At 34.6% G+C, this 21,159-nt stretch overlaps 1 protein-coding gene across 2 annotated transcripts in view; it reads right to left on the bottom strand.

Moving 5' to 3' along the window:
* Window positions 1-21,159, bottom strand: part of adgra2 (adhesion G protein-coupled receptor A2) — a 79,109-nt gene that overhangs the window by 12,389 nt on the left and 45,561 nt on the right. Inside the window, exons 1-10 of one of the 2 annotated variants that reach the window (XM_058785445.1) lie at window positions 11,558-11,831; window positions 7,690-7,761; window positions 5,937-6,008; window positions 5,646-5,717; window positions 4,985-5,148; window positions 2,907-3,120; window positions 2,352-2,516; window positions 2,058-2,256; window positions 358-507; window positions 115-276 (exon numbers count right to left, since the gene is read on the bottom strand). In XM_058785445.1, coding sequence (XP_058641428.1) covers window positions 115-276; window positions 358-507; window positions 2,058-2,256; window positions 2,352-2,516; window positions 2,907-3,120; window positions 4,985-5,148; window positions 5,646-5,671 — 1,080 coding nt within the window. In that variant the 5' untranslated portion in view covers window positions 5,672-5,717; window positions 5,937-6,008; window positions 7,690-7,761; window positions 11,558-11,831. Of the gene's footprint in view, window positions 1-114; window positions 277-357; window positions 508-2,057; window positions 2,257-2,351; window positions 2,517-2,906; window positions 3,121-4,984; window positions 5,149-5,645; window positions 5,718-5,936; window positions 6,009-7,689; window positions 7,762-11,557; window positions 11,832-21,159 lie in introns of those variants that run through there. The other variant, XM_058785444.1, reaches the window with a different exon arrangement.

The following is a 21,159-nucleotide window of genomic DNA, read 5'->3' as shown; positions in this document are numbered from 1 at the left end:
AGAGAGTTCAGAAGAGCCACATTTGACACTTTTGATTAATTTAATGCATCCTAACTGAATAAAAGTATGATATCTATGTGCAATAATGTGAAGCTGCCATGATTAAATGCGCACTTTGGAGAAGTCCTGTGCATGAGAGTGCAGCTGAGGCCAGGCGAGAGTCTCCAGTGTGTAGACGACTGAACTGCAGGCTCTTTCCTCTCTCTGGGCTCGAGCCAGAATCTGATCATCTACCTGCATCAGGTTACTGCCCATTTCCACCAGCACCTCGGACAGCTGGAATAAAGGAGTGCACGTTTATGTAAGGACACAAATGCACTGCAATTTATACACTGCTGAATACAGTGTTCTACAGACCTCGCGCAGTTCTGTCACGTAGTCCATGAATTTGTGCATCATCTGAGCCACATAAAGAACATCCACCGTGTCTGTGAAACCAGCAGCCTCCAGAGTGTATGATCGCACCTGGTGTGCCAGAGTCACTGCGTTGGAGGCGTTGATGGGCATCTGAGTGAGAAGTAGAGAATTAACTATGAAAATGGAATTAATAAAAACATAACAAAATGATTTCTGATGGATCATGTGACACTGAAGACTGGAGTAATGAAGCTGAAAATTCAGATGGGCATCATAGGAATAAATTGCATTTTAAAATATATTCAAATAGATAACAGTTCTTTAAATTGTAAAAAAAAAAAAAATAATAATAATAATAATTTTACTGTTCTCACTGTATTTTGATCTAATAAATGCAGCCTTAATGGGCATAAAGGACTTCTTTCAAAAACATCATAAAATTAAATTTTTATTGTGAAATATTGAGCAAAAATTTTACAATATATATACAGTATATATATATATATATATATATATATATATATATATATATATTTTTTTTTTTTTTTTCTCTCTCTTTCTTTTCTTGTTTCACTGAGGAACAACTAGGATTTATAACTGTCTTGCCAACTGGCCCTTGTGAGGAAACAAAAAAGTGTGCTTAAAAGTATTTAATTTGCACTTGTAATATTAATTAAATAAAAGGCCACTTAAGTATACTACAGTATGTTTCTTAAACATACTTTTAAAAAGTTAATTTTGTAATAATGTCAAATTTAAAACGTACATGCATTTTAAATCATTATATTTTAATAATTGTTTGTTGTGCTTTAAAGTACACTTATTTTGATGTGTTGATACTGTAAACTACTTGATATTTAAGTGTAGTGTGTTATTTGATTTAAAACCAATATATTACAAATGTACTAAATTGAAATTTAAATTCACATTTTTAAATGTGTTATTAGAAATCATTTTGAATACATAACATATAAGTTCAAATAGAAATGACATTAAAATATTTCAAGCATTTTAATTTACATAAATACCTGTCAGTACATTCATCAGTACACTTTAGCCACATTTCAAAACTACGGTGGCCGAGAGAGCTCAACGCGCTGCAACTTCAACTTCTTGATACAAGCACATCAAGAAAACATCTTCATACATTTGACAGAAGGTGCTGTAAATGCTCACAACACAAACAAATAAAGAAATGCAGTGCAAATGCTCACAACACAACCAAATAAAACATTTTATTTGCAGTGTGTCTCTTTATTCGGTTGTGTTGTGAGCATTTGCAGCACGCGTGTTTTCTTAAATTGCAGGTATTCTTTCTATTTGCAGCGTGTTGAGCTCTCTCGGGCCACCGTAAAAAAACAATATAAGCATTATTTATTACATCTAACTTCAGTCCTACTTAAGTGGGTCAGTAAACACTTTTAAACCCAGTTGCATTCAATATAAAATTCAACTATAAAGATTTTTTACTTAATTGCAATGCACATGCAGTCAGCATTAACATTACACTTAAGTACATTCTTGTAAAGTATATTATTTCAGTAATAAATACTCTTTTAAAAAGAATGCTAAAGTGTACTTTAAAGGGGAGCTTTAAATGCCTTACATATTAGTAATCTGCACCACACTTGAAAAAAAAGGGGGGGAAAAAACAGTTAAAAACAAAAAAAACAAGACTCTAGCTAGAAGGTCACTCTAACCAGTATGAAGGTATGCAGGACCCGTGTGATGTCATTAGTATAGAGGCACTGAGAGTAGTCTCCCTCCTCCCAGCGTCCAGAGCGGTCACAGTTACGCGAAGCCTTCTTCTGCTCCACGCTGCCCCCTATAGTTAAGGAGGGGTAGCGCAGCTGCAGACAGTACTGGTAGGAGGTGATGCCAGCCAGAGTTCTAGGCCACCTGAAGCCAAAGAGGTTAAACAGATGACATATTGCCAGACTTTTCTAGATAAGCATTATTAAGCCACAGGCAAAGCTGTCGGACAAATCTCTTACCTGAACTCCCCTCGATTGTTAGTCACTCTCTGCTCCGGACAGAAGGAGGCGCTGTTCTCCAGTACCACTATCTCCACACTGCGTGAGGCGTTCCCACGGCCCGTGGACACCACACACTCCCACTCACCACTCGCCTCGACATGGACGTTTGACAGGATCAGCTCACTAAAAATTAATAAGAACGGTATACCGGCAATAAAACGTACTGTAGAGGAGTGATTTTTCTGAATCAATAATGTTAACCTGTTCTTTCTATCCTTTTTTGTTAGTTCAGTGGCATTGCTCATTACTGAAGACTGGAATAATGATGCTGAAAATTCAGTTTTGCATCACAGGAATAAATTACATTTTAAAATATATTCTAATAGAAAACAGTTATTTTGAATTGCAATAATATTTCGCAACATTACTATATTTTTAATCAAATAGGCTAAATGCCTTGGTGAAAAAGAGACGTCTTTCAAAAACATAAAACAATCTTAATTATTCAAGACCAGCAGTGTACAGCGTACATAAATATATAACTAAATTATGGTTAGTCTCTGTATGTGTTACCTGGTGATGAAGGTGCAGTCATGCTGCACACTCTCTTCCAGATGAACTCCATTGGTAGGGTCCGTGGTGACAGGCTGTTCGTTGTGTCGCCAGTGAAGAGCAGTGACTTTGTCCACCAGTGAAGCAGTGCAATGGAAAGGCAGCCTGTCCCCCTTAAACACAACCTGCCGCAGCGAGGGTAAAAGAGACAGCGTGTGCAGCTCCAGCAGACCCTCTGAGGAGTAAAATCGTTGAAAACATAAACAATAGATTCATAAAACAATCTTAGTCTAATACATTACAGTTCAAAAGTTTTATTTTATTCAGGAAGGATGCATTGAACTGATCAAAAGTGGCAGTATGTTACAAAATATTTCTATTTAAAACTGATGCTGTTGAATCCTGAAAAAAAAATCACATATTTTTTTCTCATGATTTCTGAAGGATCATGTGACACTGAAGACTGGAGTAATGGCTGCTGAAAATTCACCTTTCATCACAAATAAAAAGAAAATTCATCACAATAATAAAATAAAACATATTCAAATTAAAATATATTCAAAAAGAAAAAGTTTTTTTTTTTTTTATTGTAATATTTCACAATATTACTGTTTTTACTCTATTTTAGGTCAAATTAATGCAGCCTTGGTGAGTATGAGACTTTTTAATATATAAGTATATATATTATAGACAGTATTGCTTGTGGATTCTCACACGGTCTCGTGCTGTTCTTATTCCGGCCCTTTTTGTTGTGGGCATTATGTGTAAGGAGATTAGGCCTTCAGTTTTCTATGGATCAGACATTTCTGTGTTTTCATCTGTTTTCATCTTTAGTCCTAATAGGCTGCACTGCTAGACATCTCCTCTGTTAATAACTGAAGCAAATTCAATCGTATTCTTTGTCGCACACAAGTAACAGGAGGTGTAAGAAAGCTCTTTGTGTGTTTTGTTGCCGTGTAATCATTCAAAATCAGCTTTGCTTGTGAAACAGCCTGGGTGAATCAGTCCCTTGTCGAGGACTGAGGATATGTATTCACAACTGCAAACCCACAGAGGGATCTTTCCTAGTCGGTCACAGCTATGTGCTTCTGGCCAACATAAATATGTTGAAGGGCAGCAGAGGAAGAGATGGCGAAATGAGCTGATATTAAAACAGTAACAGGAGCCCCGGTTTGAGGCCCAAGACTTGGAAAAATGCAGCGTATGTCTACCAGAAAGATGAGATGAGGTTTAACAGAAAGTCACTGAGAAATACAATCAGACCCCTGTGGCAAAAGTCAGAGAAATAGGGAATTTTTAAGCAAATATACTTGATCTTAGCTGGCTAAAACACAAGAGTTGAGCAACATTTGCAATTCAGCCAAAATACCAAAACTGATCAAAGACTAAGAAGGTGTTGTCACTGATAAATTATGCAGGTTTCAATACTGAATACTTTTGTTTCTGGAAGCTGCCACAAGAGCTACATCATAATAAGGGTTTGAGTCAAAAGTCCAATCAAATCCTTTTATTAATAATAAGAATAAGAATAATTATTATTAATAATAATAATAAAAAACGTAAAGAATCATTGTTAATATTGCAATAAATAATGTGATAATAATAATAATTTATGTCCTCCACAGTAAAATTAAAATAGTCATATTCAAATTGTCACAAGTAAATAAATTATTTTTTATATCATTTTTTATTCAAAACAAAGCTATAGCTGAATTTAAAAAATAATTTTCAATACTAGAAATTTCATCAGGAAGTTGCCACAAGGGTTATATTAACTATAAGTTTGAGTCTAATAAAATCATCTTAATAATAATAATAATAATATATTTTCATTTTTTTGTCCAAAACAATGGTTTGCCCCCCCACCCTTAAAACTACCTTGTGAAATATTCACTGGAGTAAAAAAAAAAAATGTGACAACTAGCCCCGATCTCCTGTATATACACTAATATATACATATATATATATATATAGAAAGAGAGAGAGAGCATATCTTTATTTATAAGTAAATATGTTGCCGTAAATTCCATTCAGATGTGCATATTGTATGTAAATATTTGAACATGATATTGTATAAGATTGATATTAATTTTGCTCACCACAGCTGAGGTCAGTCTCTCTCAGGAGTCGCAGGGGTTTGTTTTGAAGTCTCCTGGGATACGCACACAGTGTTTCGTCCCCAAGCCGAGCAGAACTGCTGCGGAAAAAGCCTGGGACCCAGCGCAGACCGCAGTCACATGACAGGAACTCAGAATGAAAGTTCCTAATGAGCACACAATTGGAGGTAAGAATTAGATAAAGCTTGTTGTTCAGAAGAAGACTGTCCATTTATTTGTGTAATTAAACACATTTAGTACTTCCTAGGTGAATTAAGAAATTGAACTTATTTAATACAAAGATATTTACACGTTTTAAGTGTGACTGCAGGGTTGAAATACTTATTAGGTCTACTTTATGTCGTGTTAAAGAGTTAATCATGACCCTAATGGTGACGGGAACAGGGTGAGATCAGAAATATTCATCAAAGCTGCATTACTGTATTATCCTGTCATACTTGATAAAGAATAGGCTTCATTTAATAGCAGTTAAACCATTTCTAGGGAATATAGTTGTGAATTATAGACATATGTGCTTAGTTTAGTGCATTATAAAATTATCAAAAATATCACTGACAATTGGCATGCAAGAAATCCCATGAATATCTCTTTCTATACAAAAAAAATGAGCATGTGCATCATGAGAACATTCACTTTAACTCACACCAGCTTTAGAGAGTGCAACTCCATAAACAAATGTGGATCCAGAGAGGAAAAGATGTTTCCAGAGATGTTTCTATAATATAAAAACACAAATGAAACATTTTGCAATTCTTAAATATGACAAGAACATTATAAATGTTTTATAAACATTATAAATAGCTGTGTGTATCATTGTCAAAGTCATTGTCAAACATATGTTATTCTGTACTGCACAGCAACACTTCCAAGAGTGATACTGATCTTCTGTGTTTTTGTATTCCAATAAATATTTGTTTCAGAAATAATGACTTACAATTTTGTGAGGTTGGTAAGTCCCTGGAACACTTCTGAGGTCAGGCACCCAATTCGGTTACTGGATAGGTCACTGCACAGATTACAGTAAATCAGATGCATTGTTATTCTGTGTTCCAGTTCTAGCAAGCATATGGATCTGGGCTTCAGAACTTATGAAAACACTTCATCATGCAGCAATCATTATGCAGTGATCAATGATTCAAACTTTGAAACTGTAGCTTTTTAAACTACTTATATTAGTTCAATTACAGTCAAGGTACTATACACCAGCTATACACCACAGGCTATAAATATATGTTATGCTCACCAAGACTATATCTATTGGATGAAAAATACAGTAAAACAGTAATATTGAAAATATTATTAAAATGTAAAATAACTGTTTTCTATTGTAATATATTTAAAAATGTAATTTATTCCTGTGATGCAATGCTGAATTTTCAGCATCATTACTCCAGTCTTCAGTGTCACATGATCCTTCAGAAATCATTCTAATATCCTGATTTGCTGCTCAAAAAACATTTCCTATTATCAATGCTGAAAATTGTTTTCGCTCACTATATATAGTCTTGGTGAGCATAAGACACTTCTTTCAAACACATTAACAATTTATTTTATTTATGATTTGATTTACAAAACCTTTAAAAAAGTTTTACTTTTGTTTCAATGTCTTGAAGAGTACAAAAGATACTATAACAGGTACTATAACATGCTCCACTATCAATTCATGTGTTTATTTAATGCGCTTCTTTCTGCTTAAAAAGTATATTTGTACTGTTAAAAATAAATGTTGTTAATGAAAACACATTCACGTTTTAAATGCATTTAATTTAATTTAATTTAATTCAGTTAAGTTCGTAAAATCGCTACTTTTAGTTAAGTACTTAGTGCTGTCAAATGATTAATCACGATTAATCTCATCCAAAATAAAAGTTTTTGTTTACATAACATGTGTGTGTACCGTGTATATTTATTATGTATGAATAAATACAAACACATGCATATATATATTTAAGAAAATATGTTATGTTTATATATCAAATATGTTTATATATAATATATAAATGTATATACATGTACATATTTTCAAAATATATACAGTATGTGTTTGTATTTATATATACATTTATATTAATCATTCGACAGCACTAGTACTTATATAAATATATGTTTTATTTCAATGTCCCAGTCCAGTATTACATTTACACCAAATCACACTCTATGGATTGACACGCACTTTGAAAAAAAAGAAAACACAGAACACGTATTTGCATCTAAAAACGCGAGACGCAGTGCTCAGGAATGTTTTTTTAAAAAGCGCAGTGCAGAATGCCTCCCCCGCCATACTGCCGTCAGTAAAACAATTGCAATGCTAACATGCTACTGTAAACAAAAATTCACAATGCTTGCCCCGCCTTCAGGGTTTTCTGACTGGGTCACAGTTCTGGAACTGACACCGATGAGCAGAATTTTTTTTTAACTTCACACTCTTAAAAAGTCTTAAAAATGCAGGGCTTATGTGCGAGACACTGCAAAACATGCAAACACAACGGTCTTGCATGTCCGTCTAGCGTGTGTTTACATTGAAAAACAATAGAAATGCAGCGCATTGGAATGGAAAAATGCATTCTGTGTGAACAGCCCCAAACAGTTAAACAGTTGAAGTTAATGCAATTACTGCTACATTATTGGTAAAGTGTGTAACCGGTGTCCTGTTATAATAACTGATTATGATTTTAAGGTGTACTTACAGTTTTCGAAGAGCTGTGAGACCCAGAAAGGCTCCAGGAATGATGGTGCTGATCAAGTTATTCCTGAGATCCCTGAGAAACAGACAAACACAGAGACCTTTGAGCAGATCGACTTACATGTACTGTTATATCTGAGTAGATTTCCCATGGATTACACGTTTCAAGCAACCCTTTTTTCTACATTTGAGCAATAAATGCTATATGAACACATATGTACATGTGCTTTGAAAAAAAAAGGAAGTTACATGTTTGTGTATGCTGACCATTACTGGAGTCCAAAAACAACCAGTTCATATCAGCATAAAATAACATGAAGTAAAATATGAAATTTTATATGCCGTTGACCACAAGACCCTTTCCCTGCCTTCAACATAGTTTACTTTGTCCTGTCTCTGTTTGAGAAAGAAAGAGATTTCCTGCATTTTTTAAACCATACCTCAAACCACACCTGGTCCTCGGGCTCAAAATGGAGGCAGATCCCCCAAGCAGAGAAAACAGACACACATCACAGGAGAAAGTGGAGATGCTCTCTTTAAACAGTGGAGGCTTTTAAAGTGATTCTTCCCACGGTGAAGTTACACCTTCATGAGTCAAACCGTAAATATTCATTTCCAGTACAAGCTTTGAAGGTAGTGTTTCATGCCGACTCTGTCCTGGCTCGGATCCCTGTGTTTGCTTTTGTCCATGTGTTTAAGCACTTATCAGCATATTCAGTCATCAAAATACACTTAATACTGACAAATTAACCTCTGAAACTCTTGCATGTTTTTTTTTTATTGGCCATAAGGGAATTTTGAGGATGATAAGGGTCAACTCAAGTTTCATAATGGCTCAAAATTGTTTCAGCATCCTCAAAACAAGAGCACAGAATAATTTTTTTAGAGACTGCAATTTTTTTAGTGACATTAAAAATTGTGCATTAAGAAAGTTAATAAGATCAATTTTAATTTCATACAAACTTTAAATAAAAAAAATACTTATTCCCTGCAGTTCCCCATCACTGTTCTGAGATTTATTTATTAATTTTGATTACATTACATTAAGTTTAGACAGTATATTAAATTCAATACGTTTTACATAAAATAAATAGCATTTTATATTTATTATAAATTATAGTGTGCTTTATACAGTATGCTAACATTTAAATAAAAATATATTTTAAACATTAATGTTTATTAATTTATTTAGTATTTGTGTGTGTGTAAATATATATGAATAATTACATTTTATATAAATTAAATGTAATTTCTATGCATTATAAAGTGTGTTTTATGCTTTATTTAGTAAGGTACTTTTAAATAAAAATTACATAATTATTTCAATATTATTCAAAATGAATATCGCCATTAATATTAATATTATTACAAATAATACCTGTATATATATATATATATATATATATATATATATATATAATGATTATTATTCTAATACATATGTTAGAATTAAAATGCATTTAATTTTGCATGTATTATAAAGTATTTTGTATTCTAATGTCACACTTTATATAGCATGCAAACGTAACAATACAATTAACATTTTATATATACACATTATATGCATCTATTTTCATATGTATATGTATTATTATAATTTAGGTTGTAGCCTTTTTACTAAATGTACTGAATTGATTATGTGGCTAATATTGAACCAAAACAAGCAATCCACCAATCAATCATCCTCTCTTTCCTAACGTCCTTCATCCATAAAGCTCTACAGCAAACAACGCTGCAGCATGATATCATGTGCTGAATATAAACATGAACATTACACAGCTTGATAACAGATATGCTGTATATATTTGCAGGGAACCAAGACATTAACACCGGCATGACAGAATGCATTAAAGCGCTGCCTGTCACATCTGTATGGCCTACTGAGTGCTGCATGATTGACACATTAATAGCCATCAGAGCCAATACACGGAGAGAAGCGGAGGGGAAGAAGGTGAGAAAGTGACCGCAGGAGAAAGTTATGCGCTATTAAATACACGTGTTTGAATTCCTGTGACTACAAAAGAGTTCGACAGCAGGGTAAATAGGACATGTTGTAGAGTATTTCAGTCTATGAATGTGAATTGTTGAATGAACCTCCTCACAAATGTGTGTGTGTGCCAGTAGCCGTGCTCTTGGACGGGGAACAATAGCTGTTTCCTGGCTAGCGTGTCCTAACCCTCATTAGCACTGTGATGAAAAGAGAGACTCTACCCACTGTTTCCTCACACACACACCGCTAGAGTAAAGGTCAGAGCAAAGTGTGCTCTCTGTGTGTGAAGATCAACACAACGGCTCACAGACACTCTCTTATCGCTCAGATGGGGAATGTGGAACGGGGAGAGTTCTCTTCCTGAAGTCTGGAGCGCTCACACACTGCAGAACCACAATGTCAGCACGGCTGGAGTGATTAAAGACTCATGAAATCTGGAGTTTTATGGCTCTTAATCTGTTTGTCAGTATGGTAGTATATTCCTAAAGCTTACAAAATAATCTTTTAGCACATTTATATACTTAAAATTTACTGTCTTTTTTTTTTTTTTTAGATAAAAATATTGCTGACTCAGACGTACTGTACACTTGTTTGATATGTTGACTACCGTACTAAAGAACTTGACTATACTTTTTATTGTTAATTGTGAAAAAGAAGCGTGCTTAATTGCACTGAATGTGCACTTGTAGTATATTTAGAAGAAAAAAAACAGGAAATACAGTACTGAAATAAATGTCACTTAAGGACAGTACACTTTCATAATTATGTTTCTTAACACACTTTAAAATGTTGACTTTGTAATAACGTCAAATTAATCAAATTTTGTATTAAAATGCATTATAAAACACTATGTTTTAATAATCTTTTTGATTTTTTAAATAAGTGCACTCATTTTGATGTGTTGACTACCATACTAAAGAACTTGACTGTATTTTTTATTGTTAATTGTTAAAAAAAAGTGTGTTTAATTGCATTAAATCTGCACTTGTAGTGTACTTCAAATTAAAAAAAAAAAAAAGTCATGTTTTAAATAAGTGCAGTTATTTTGATGTGTTGACTAAAATATATAGCACATGAATAATTTTAACTGTAGCACGTTATTTGATATTATGTTTAAACTAAATATATTTTAATATATGCATATATACAAATTCATCATTACAAATGTGTAATTACAAATATATTTATTTAATATATCCAGTATAAATTACACTTTAGTAGTTTTAGTTTACCATAAACGCTGGTCATTTTAACCATATTTCAAAGACAATAGAAGTAATCATGAAATTACATATAAAGATTTACTTAAATCCAACTTAAGTGGTTCAAAAATACCCTGAAGTTTAGCTGACTGCATTTAATTATACATTTTAAATTACAATACAATTTCTTTTGATTGTAAATAACATCCATTTAAGTGTATTCAACTGCAATTCAAGTATATTCACACTTAAGTATTTTCTTATGTATTTGTTTCATGGCATGTTCATGTCTTTGAGATGTAAACTAAATGTTATTGTCTTTGTATAAAAAAAGCTATTAGATACATCCAGGCCCTACTTCCTGTTTCAACAGGAAATGCATCCACAGAAGACAGAAAACTGCACCCATTAAGTGCTTTCACAGGGTCTTTATAGCTCTGGAGCAGTTACACACAGTTAGGATCCACGAACCTTCGTGAACTTCACAAAAGGATTTATAAAGAACGATTTTTGATCCGTGTCTTTAAATCACTTACAATCCAAGCCAAAGTCTGCTGAATAATTTCCCCAGCACATGGTTTATGATTTTCTTAGTAAGACCTTATGTAAGAACATGATCATAGGTATTCAAACATGCAGATGTCTGGATGGGAAAGCTACGACAAACTTCAATCACTGACCTGAAACAGCATTTTGTAGTATTTTAACTCTTGATGGAGATTTGGGGTTTATATGGGACACTGTCCTACCAGCTGTGATGTGTTGAGTTTCCTGTAAAGTATATTTCTACACATACTGAAAGTGAAACTGTACAAAGTGACAAAATCACAGCTAGTTAGAGCATATTTGATATATGCAGCTGTAGAGAGACATGGCAACACACTTTCATGGCAATTCCTAACTATTTTAGCAAATTGGTGGATATGGATCATTTTTTATATGATCTATATGTTTTCTTTGTGGTTACTTTCTTTCTAATAATTGTACATTTCTATACAAATAACATTAAATTACATACACAAATGCATATGAAATCCCCACCTCGGTTTTTTTTTTTTTTTTCATGAGATCACTTTGCGCTTTTCAGCAGTCGTGCTGGGATTTTAAAATATTCTTCAATAAACTAAACCAAGCAGCTCTGAGATTAATTCACAGTATTAAAACTTTGATTTGAAGCCAAATATGTATACAAAAGTTAAAGGGAAAAAAGACAAGACTGTGCATTTTCTTATATGAGAGAATGAACTGCTCATCCCATTAAGCACTGCACAAGTTTATTTCAAAATATGCAAAAACTAATTTTACAAAAGTATAAGTAGCTGCTTTAATTCACATGGTAATGGTGACTTCTATGACAGGATTTTTGACTATTTTGCAGATTTTTTTAAATTGAAATTACACTAATTTGTGGCTTCACTTAACAACCTCAGAGCTCAAGGTTGATCTGTCTTGAAATGTTTATAAATCAATTGTTTAACTGTATTTTTTACTTCTGGATTCAGAATGTTTAACTCTGTATGCTGCTCTATTTAGAATTTCGGCAAATGAGATTTAATGTAACTGAAAATTGCCTTTGGCAAGCAACTGTAAACTGTCATTTTAAAAAGAAACTGCAACATAACACATGGCTTAAGGCAAATTGCAAGAATGATACTCTGACTTAATACAATAAAATAAATCAATCAATTTTGCCTCAGTGGAAAGCTTTGTTGGAAACAACAACAATAATAATAATAATCGTGGGTCTTCTTCACATTTTTTTGGACAGGTGCATGCTGAGAGCAGAGACTGCCATGAATATGATGATGACATGATGACTTGTGCTGTTTTTCATAACCACATAGGATAAAAAAAAAAAATCTAATTTCTCCATTTCTAATATCAGGTTAAATAGCTAATTACTGTTTATGTATCCCTGTTGCCAGGCAATGTAGCAATTTGGTATATTAATACAGGAAGGAATATGGTGAGGTGTGTTGCTTCGTAGATTTAGGTGCAAATAGCGGAAGCCATTTTGGTGCCGCATGTCATTTCCTGTCCCTGCACAGAGGTTATTTCTCATTTATTTTTACTGTTTCCTTTCTCTCTCTATTTTTTTTTTAAACACTGTTTTTCCCGTAGCGCTGGAGTCCTGAGTGGGGGGAGCAGACGTGACCCCGTGTAATGGCCACTAACACACACATCGGACATGTTACACAATGGGGTCCTTATAACGCTGCCTTGAAATTTACATTGACCCACTCCTACCCAAACAGGAAATCTGGATCTGCCTGCTTCTTATTTTTCCAACTCATTTCCTGCTTTTCCTCTCCTTCCTCAGATTATTGGAATAGTTTTCCTCTATCCAGTCTATCCTGAGTCAAAGGCAACATTTCACTTTTATTTGTGTTCTAAAATTATTGCAAATGATCATCCTTTTGAAACCCAACACACACATAAGGAAAATAATCTTAGCATATATGTGTAAAATGTCAATGTCATCATTTTAATAATCAGATAAATGGAACCAATATGTATTCTACTTCAGGACTGGCCCGTTTAGACTGAAATATCTAACATATTTCAAGAACTTGAGTTAAATACACATGCAATGTGAAGTCCAGACCATTTCCTTTATATATTTTTTTTTCAGTAAACTCATGAAGAAGAAGTGCACTTTTGAAGAGTTGCATTTCTGTGGTTAATGTTGATTATATATTTGTTCAATGGCAGAAGGAAGGTTCTATGCCAAGATAAATGTTGGGACCGGAATTGTGGAAAATTGCTCAGCCTTGTGCTTGGAGCATGTGCACTTCCAGAAATAAATTAGGTGCATGTATTAAAAAATGACCATTTGTGCTTTTGGGATGCTTCAGTTGGACTTTGGAAGGAGGTTTGCTGTCAAATCATTTGAAAGGACCCAAATGTAGACGAAAACTAATGCCAAAATCCAGTTTTACTTCATATAGGCTACTTATCAAATGATCTAAGCATGCGTATTTCCTCTGTTAACCACAGACTGACCAGGGTTGCGTTTCCCAAAAGCATCGTAAGCTTAAGTACATCGTACACCCATTGAAACCAATGGAGCTACGATCAACTTAGGCTTACGATGCTTTTGGGAAACGTAGCCCAGAATGGTGTTATATATGGTGATATATATTAATTTAGCAGACGTTTTATCCAAAACAACTTTAAAATGTGGAATACAACAAGCGATGTACAGTATACAGTTGTGGTCGTAAACTTTACATACATCGTGCAGAATGTGCAACATGCTAATTATTTTACCAAAATAATAGGGATCATACAAAAAGCATATTTTTATTTAGTGTTGAACTGAATAAGATATTTTACATAAGACAAAATAATAGTTGAATTTATAAAAATGGCCCTGTTCAAAAGTTTAAATATGCTTAACTCTTAATACTGTGTAAGATGATCCACGACTGTTTTGTGTTTTTTTGTGATGGTTAAACTGCCCACTTTCTTTAGATCCCTAACCAGCAGGGACTGTATGATTTTGAGATCCATCTTTTCACACTGAGGACAACTGAGGGACTCATACGCAACTATTGCAAAAGGTTCAAATGGTCACTGATGCTCTAGAACAGGGGTAGGCAACGTTGTTCCTGGAGTGCCAATGTCCTGCAAAGTTTAGCTCCAACCCTGAAAAAAACCTCACCTGCCTGTAGCCCTAGTAATTCTGAGGACCTTGATTAGCTTGTTCAGGTGTGTTTGATTAGGGTTGGAGCTAAACTCTGCAGGACAGCGGCACTCCAGGACCAACGTTGCCTATCCCTGCTCTAGAAGGAAACACGTTGCATTAAGAGCTGGGGGTGAAAACTTTTTGAATTGTACTTATTTTGTCTTCTGGGAAACATGTAAATATCTTTTGTTGCTTCTGAAGGGCAATGTAAAAAAAATACAATGTTTAAACAAAATAAGAAAAACTTACACATCTTCATACCATTCAAAAGTTTTCATCCCCCATTCATTTGCAGTGCTTCATGGGAGTGGCCAGTCAGTTTACATTTGCTTAATTCCTAATACTGTGTGTCATTATCTTTGATCCACCACTGTTTTGTGTTTTTTGTGATGGTTGTTTCTTGTTTGTCCTGAACAGTTAAACTGCCTACTGTTCTTTCAAAAATCCCCCGTATCCTGCAAATTCTTTGGTTTTTCAGCATCTTTTGCATACCTGAACCCTTACCAGTAGGGACTGTATGATTTTGAGAGCCATCTTTTCACACTGATGATGACAACTGAGGGACTCATATGCAACAGTTACACAAAAGGTTCAAACGTTCACTGATGCACCAGAAGGAAACACGATGCATTAAGAGTTGGCGGTGAAAACTTTCTCAATTTGAAGACAAGGGTAAATTGAACTTATTTTGTCTTCTTGGAAATACGTAAGTATCTTCTGTTGCTTCTGAAGGGCAGTACTACATGAAAAAAAGGTTTAAACAAAATAAGAAAAATGTATCATCTTCATCCTGTTCCTCTATGGAGAAAATGATCTGGATTTTTACTTATGCAACCTAACTCTTGAAAAACAATTACAGAAATTCTTCAGCAATTTGCATAAGTCCAACTATTAATATGTTGGGGAAAAAAGCAATTATCAATCAAAAGTCCTGCATGTTGGGCCGGCACACAGTACTTTAAGAGTAGAGCACTGAAGCGCTGTCACTAGGCCAGCAAGAGTACAAAGAAACAGCTGTCTGACAGCATAGAGCACAATATGAGTGAATGAACACAGGACAATGACAGGCTATGTGTGAACACTGCTGCGTGTGGGTGGACTTTGAGATCCAGTCAGTCTGGGCTTTAGGAGGGCAAAATGAAAAGGATTTCTTGTGGACGTGATAGAAGGAAACACAGAGAACAAATACAGAAAGTTGTAAATTCAGTTCAGCTGTGCATTTCACAGACACGGTAAAAATGTCCTCTCAAAACTACCCTCATCTGCTCTTTCAGCATTTTCTCAGTGTGAATGTACGCTCTGTCACTCCATCCTGGTTTGTGCATTTCGTGAAAAGCCCAGACGCTATCGGGTCCCGCTAGCAACATAAACACACCCACACTAGCACACATACACACACTCACAAACACACCCCTTGCCTTGAGTTTATCTAATAGTCACATCTGGAGTCTATCAACTCCAGCGGTCTGCCCCCCTTCTTCTTCCTCACACACTCCTCTGGTCCTGCTCTGTCCCGTTCCTTTAACACTTTCTTCACCACGACGCTACTGGATATGAAGCCTGAGACAACTCCAGCAACTGAATATTCAGTCCCTGCTGTTAGGCGTGTTCATTGGCTCAACATCTCAACAAGAACTCGAAATGAACTCTGGAAGAAGAACTTGGACTGTTGTTGTGTTGCGGAGGAGTTTTGAGGAGTGTTTGTGTAAACAGTGAGGCCGAGGTAATCTAGTCCGGTCAAACCATGTCTAGTCAAACTTCTGTCAAACTTGTATGATATTACAGCTGAAGTGTGCAATTTTTTCAGGTTTAAGACACATTTTTTTTTCAGTTTGATATACAGAGACAAGATTACACTGAAAAGTGTAAAAACTGTGGCGCTTTCAAAACATTGTTCTGTTTGTTTGAGCATCCTGAACAGTCTGACACAGCAACAGCTCAACCAATGGGGTAAGTTTGGGGGCGGGGCTTTCTGTTTGGCTGACCAGTGAAAGATGAGGGGAGAGTTCATGAAACAATCAAAACAATCATTACTTTTGCAAGTTGGTTACCCACTTGTTGAAAGTAGTGCAGAAGAAACTGTTTCACAGGGAGTGATAATTCATAATTGACCTTTTTTGATGCAAAAAACTTCATCAATTAACCTAAAGTAACAAAATATAAAAATACGGAACTGCATTTCATGGCCCATTTAGGAAACAGACATGAAAAGAGTATTCTTTAAGAAAACTTAAGTGGCCTTTTATTTCAATTTTTTATTTTTTTTTTCATATTATATTATCGGCAAGTAGGTTTTTTATTCTATTTTTAGGATCTGAAGAGCTCTACAAGTGTACAATTAAGCACACTTTTTTCACAAGGCCAAGGGTAGGTCAGATTATAGAAGTAAAATTGGTTGTGATCAATGTTTGACTTTAAAATACATCACCGACAGAAATAACCATATTATATGTGCTTAAGATTTATTTTTTGTCTCACTGCGATTCTGTTTTATTTATTTCTTGTTTAAAGTATTATTCTTGAGCTAATCAATGCAGGATTGTTGAATTTTTAATCACATAAGAAGTTGATTGAATCCACATCTGTCTTTCTCTAGCTTTGTTTATTTGGGAAAGATGGTTAAATTCACTGCCACTGCCACTACCCTTCAGATTTTATGAGAAGGCCGTGAGCTTAGCAGTGACCAGCACACATACACACACCACACTCCCACTCTGGATAAGGTCATATCCTTACCTACATTGGAAACAATGTTAATCTTAATTCCAAACACAGCATAATGAACCCACATTAAATTAGAAGAGGGTTGGGACACTCTCAATAAACAAGCATATTTTCTTAACTTTGCAGGTTGTTCTCACAAGAAATCTGTTCTCATTAAGGTGGCTTTCCATAGACATCTATCTATCTATCTATCTATCTATCTATCTATCTATCTATCTATCTATCTATCTATCTATCTATCTATCTATCTATCTATCTATCTATCTATCTATCTATCTATCTATCTATCTATCATAGCGTATCTGTCTGCATGTCTTTCTATTGTATCGTATTGTATCGCTCTATCTGTTTGTCTGTCTATTGTATCGTATCGTATCTGTCTGTCTGTTTATTGTATTGTATTGTATCGCTCTATCTGTTTGTCTGTCTATTGTATCGTATCGTATCTGTCTGTCTGTTTATTGTATTGTATTGTATCGCTCTATCTGTTTGTCTGTCTATTGTATCGTATCGTATCTGTCTGTCTGTTTATTGTATTGTATTGTATCGCTCTATCTGTCTGTCTGTCTATCTATATATCTGTCATAGCGTATCTGTCTGTCTGTCTGTCTGTCTGTCTATCTATATATCTACAGTATCATAGCGTGTCTGTCTGCCTGTCTGTCTATTGTATCGTATCTGTCTGTCTGTCTATTGCATCATATCACATCGTATCATAACTGTCTGTCTGTCTATTGTATCGTATCGTATCTGTCCATCTGTCTATTGTATCATATCTGTCTGTCTGATTATTGTATCGTATTGTATTGCATCGATTAGTATCGTACCTGTCTGTCTTAAAATTTTATTCTAATGCACCTATTGTATCTGTCTGTCTGTCTATTGTATCACTCTATCTGTCTGTCTGTCTATCTATATATCTATCATAGCGTATCTGTCTGTCTGTCTATTGTATCATATCGTATCTGTCTGTCTGTCTATCTATATATCTATCATAGGGTATCTGTCTGTCTATTGTATCATATCGTATCTGTCTGTCTGTCTATTGTATCACTCTATCTGTCTGTCTGTCTATCTATATATCTATCATAGCGTATTTGTCTGTCTGTCTATTGTATCACTCTATCTGTCTGTCTGTCTATCTATATATCTATCATAGCGTATTTGTCTGTCTGTCTGTCTGTCTATATATCTACAGTATCATAGCGTGTCTGTCTGCCTGTCTGTCTATTGTATCGTATCTGTCTGTCTGCCCATTGTATTGTATCTCATCGTATTGTATCTGTCTGTCTGTCTATTGTATCGTATAGCATCGTACCGTATCTGTCTGTCTGTCAATTGTATCGTATCGTGTCTGTCTGTCTGTCTGTCTATTGTATCGCATCGTAATGTATCTGTCTGTCTGTCTATTGTATCGTATCGTATTGCATCATATCGTATCGTATCTGTCTGTCTGTCAATTGTATCGTATCGCATCGTATCGTATCTGTCTGTCTGTCTATTGTATCGTATTGTATCGTATTGCATCATATCGTATCATATCTGTCTGTCTGTCAATTGTATCGTATCACATCGTATCGTATCTGTTAGAGATGGGAAGATTCCCCGATTCGCTCGGTGCATCGGCAAAAAAAGTTAACATCGGTTTTGCATCGGTTTAAAAAGTGTGCATCGGATACAAGTTGGCATTTGTTGGCATCACGATGCATCGTTTCTAACATATTTGCATCGGTAAAAAACTATTTATTTATATATAATTACTAGTGGATGCGCTACACTTTTATTGTTTAGAAAGTGACCAATAATCTGTGACCAATATTTTATATGTAGATATGATTTCTCCTCTCAAAACTTTCTCGAGGGCGTTCTCTCATCACTGCTGCGTGTGAATATGATGAATAACACTACGGAGACCCGAGGACAAGCGGGGATTAAAGTCCAAAACATGACTTGAAATAACCTAACAAATCAATCGGGGCTAAAGTGGTTATAAACGACAATGTAAGTTCACACAATCTAACTAATTTGTGCACGCTCATTCTTTAGCAGCCCTTAATGTCGATCATGGATTAAATCGATCCACCATTGCAAACAGCTAATATATTTGTGCTGTTTAATGCATTTGAGACTTTTTGTTTTCCTCAGTGCATAACTGACATGTCACGAAACAGACAGAGCGCAATAATTCTGAGTCAAATATGCATTTTATGATAGCAGTAACTGTAAAGGGACTATTGTAACTGGTAAATAAAATGTAAGCTAATACAATCCTAATTACTAAGCTCAGATGAGTTAATGTGTGTTTCTTATAGCAGTTAAAATGTAGTTTTAATTTAGTGATTTTAACTTTTAGTTTAGTGATTGTTAATGCTTTAAAGAGCAATGTTAGATTGTAATGTTCTAATGTTATCTGTTCTAACTATAAAAGGTACAGCTGTTATAAAACCAGAGAGAAAGGCTTCATGGCTATAATAGTATGTGAGAGAGTCAGTGGTAATATCATTGCATTCCTGTTGGTCAATGTTAGAGCTTAGCCTGACAGTTTGCCTGCCTTGGACCAGGTTAGCTTTCCAGCATATAGCCACCAGAGTTGGGTATAACGTGTTACTCAGTAATGCAGTAAAGTAATGAGTTACATTTTAAATTTATGTAATCTAACTACAGTTACTTATGTCAATAAATTTACGGTACTTAAGTTACAAATGCAATATTAAAAAAATATGAAGTAAAAATCATGTTTTGCAGTATGCAGTAAATCAGTATGCCCTTTAATAAATTACCAGAGAATGCGAGCTAAAGTCCTAAAACATTTACAGTAGATGCAATGAAAGGTTGCCTATCATATTTCAAAATGTTGCACTCAACATATTTTAGTCTGGCATTATAGTTTGGGAAAAGTTCAACAAGTGAATGTGTAAAAGTTTATGTCAGAGTAACACTAATAAAGTAAAAAATAAATGACTCATCAGAATGAGATCATCTGCTGGATTAAAGCGCGTCGGCATCACAATTCAAGGCTTATTCCTCACAGCGCGTCTTCTTCCAAAAACGAAAAGTAGCCGAAATGAACTTGAATCTTTCTACAGAGGTGACGTGAGCATTTACATGTTCGCTCGTCTCAAGCTTGTTTTCGCACGGATGATGATCTTATAGCGCGCAATGTGCGTGGGCATGATCACATTATGTGAGCTCAAATGAGAAAGACTGGACCTCGCGTTGGTTTCATACGGATTATTTTATCAGAGAATATTTGTTTTAGACATTTAATAATAGACAATTCAAGCTTTCTTTAGATATACTGTATTTCTCATGTCATTTTCGTTCATTCTAGTGTCTCGTTTCAGGAAGATATTCACGGAGACTGAGAATGCAGAAAACACACCCTATTTGTTTCCTTTATTTTTAAAAAACAAAAAACAAAAAAATAAAAATAAAAGTTTTGTTGATATTGGGAGTAAATCAGGGTATACAAATAATAGGCCTACTTATGTATTTTTTTTCAGTCAATATGAAATTAACGAAAGAACTATGAGTTTATCTTTGCAGTGCATTTTTTAGGTTTGATAACTTGAAAAGTAAAGTAAACTTGAAAGTAACTTGAAAGTAAAGTAATTAGTAATCTGATTACTTTTTAAATGCAGTAATCAGTAATGTAATCAAATTACAATTTTAAAAAAGTAATTAGTAATTTGTAGTGGATTACTTCACCGAAATCGAATCGCACTGCATCACAATAGGGGTGAATCGTATCGCATCGCATCACTAGCTGCTTCATATGTATCTTCAATGTATCGTATTGTTGGCTATGCATCGAGATGCGTAATTGCATCGTCCTCAGTTATGGAGATGCACATCCCTAGTATCTGTCTC

The sequence above is a fragment of the Onychostoma macrolepis genome, chromosome 08 (assembly GCF_012432095.1).
Source record: "Onychostoma macrolepis isolate SWU-2019 chromosome 08, ASM1243209v1, whole genome shotgun sequence".
In the NCBI taxonomy this organism is placed as follows: domain Eukaryota; kingdom Metazoa; phylum Chordata; class Actinopteri; order Cypriniformes; family Cyprinidae; genus Onychostoma; species Onychostoma macrolepis.
Note: the sequence above shows the minus strand (reverse complement) of the source record. Positions and strands in the feature narration are given on the sequence as shown.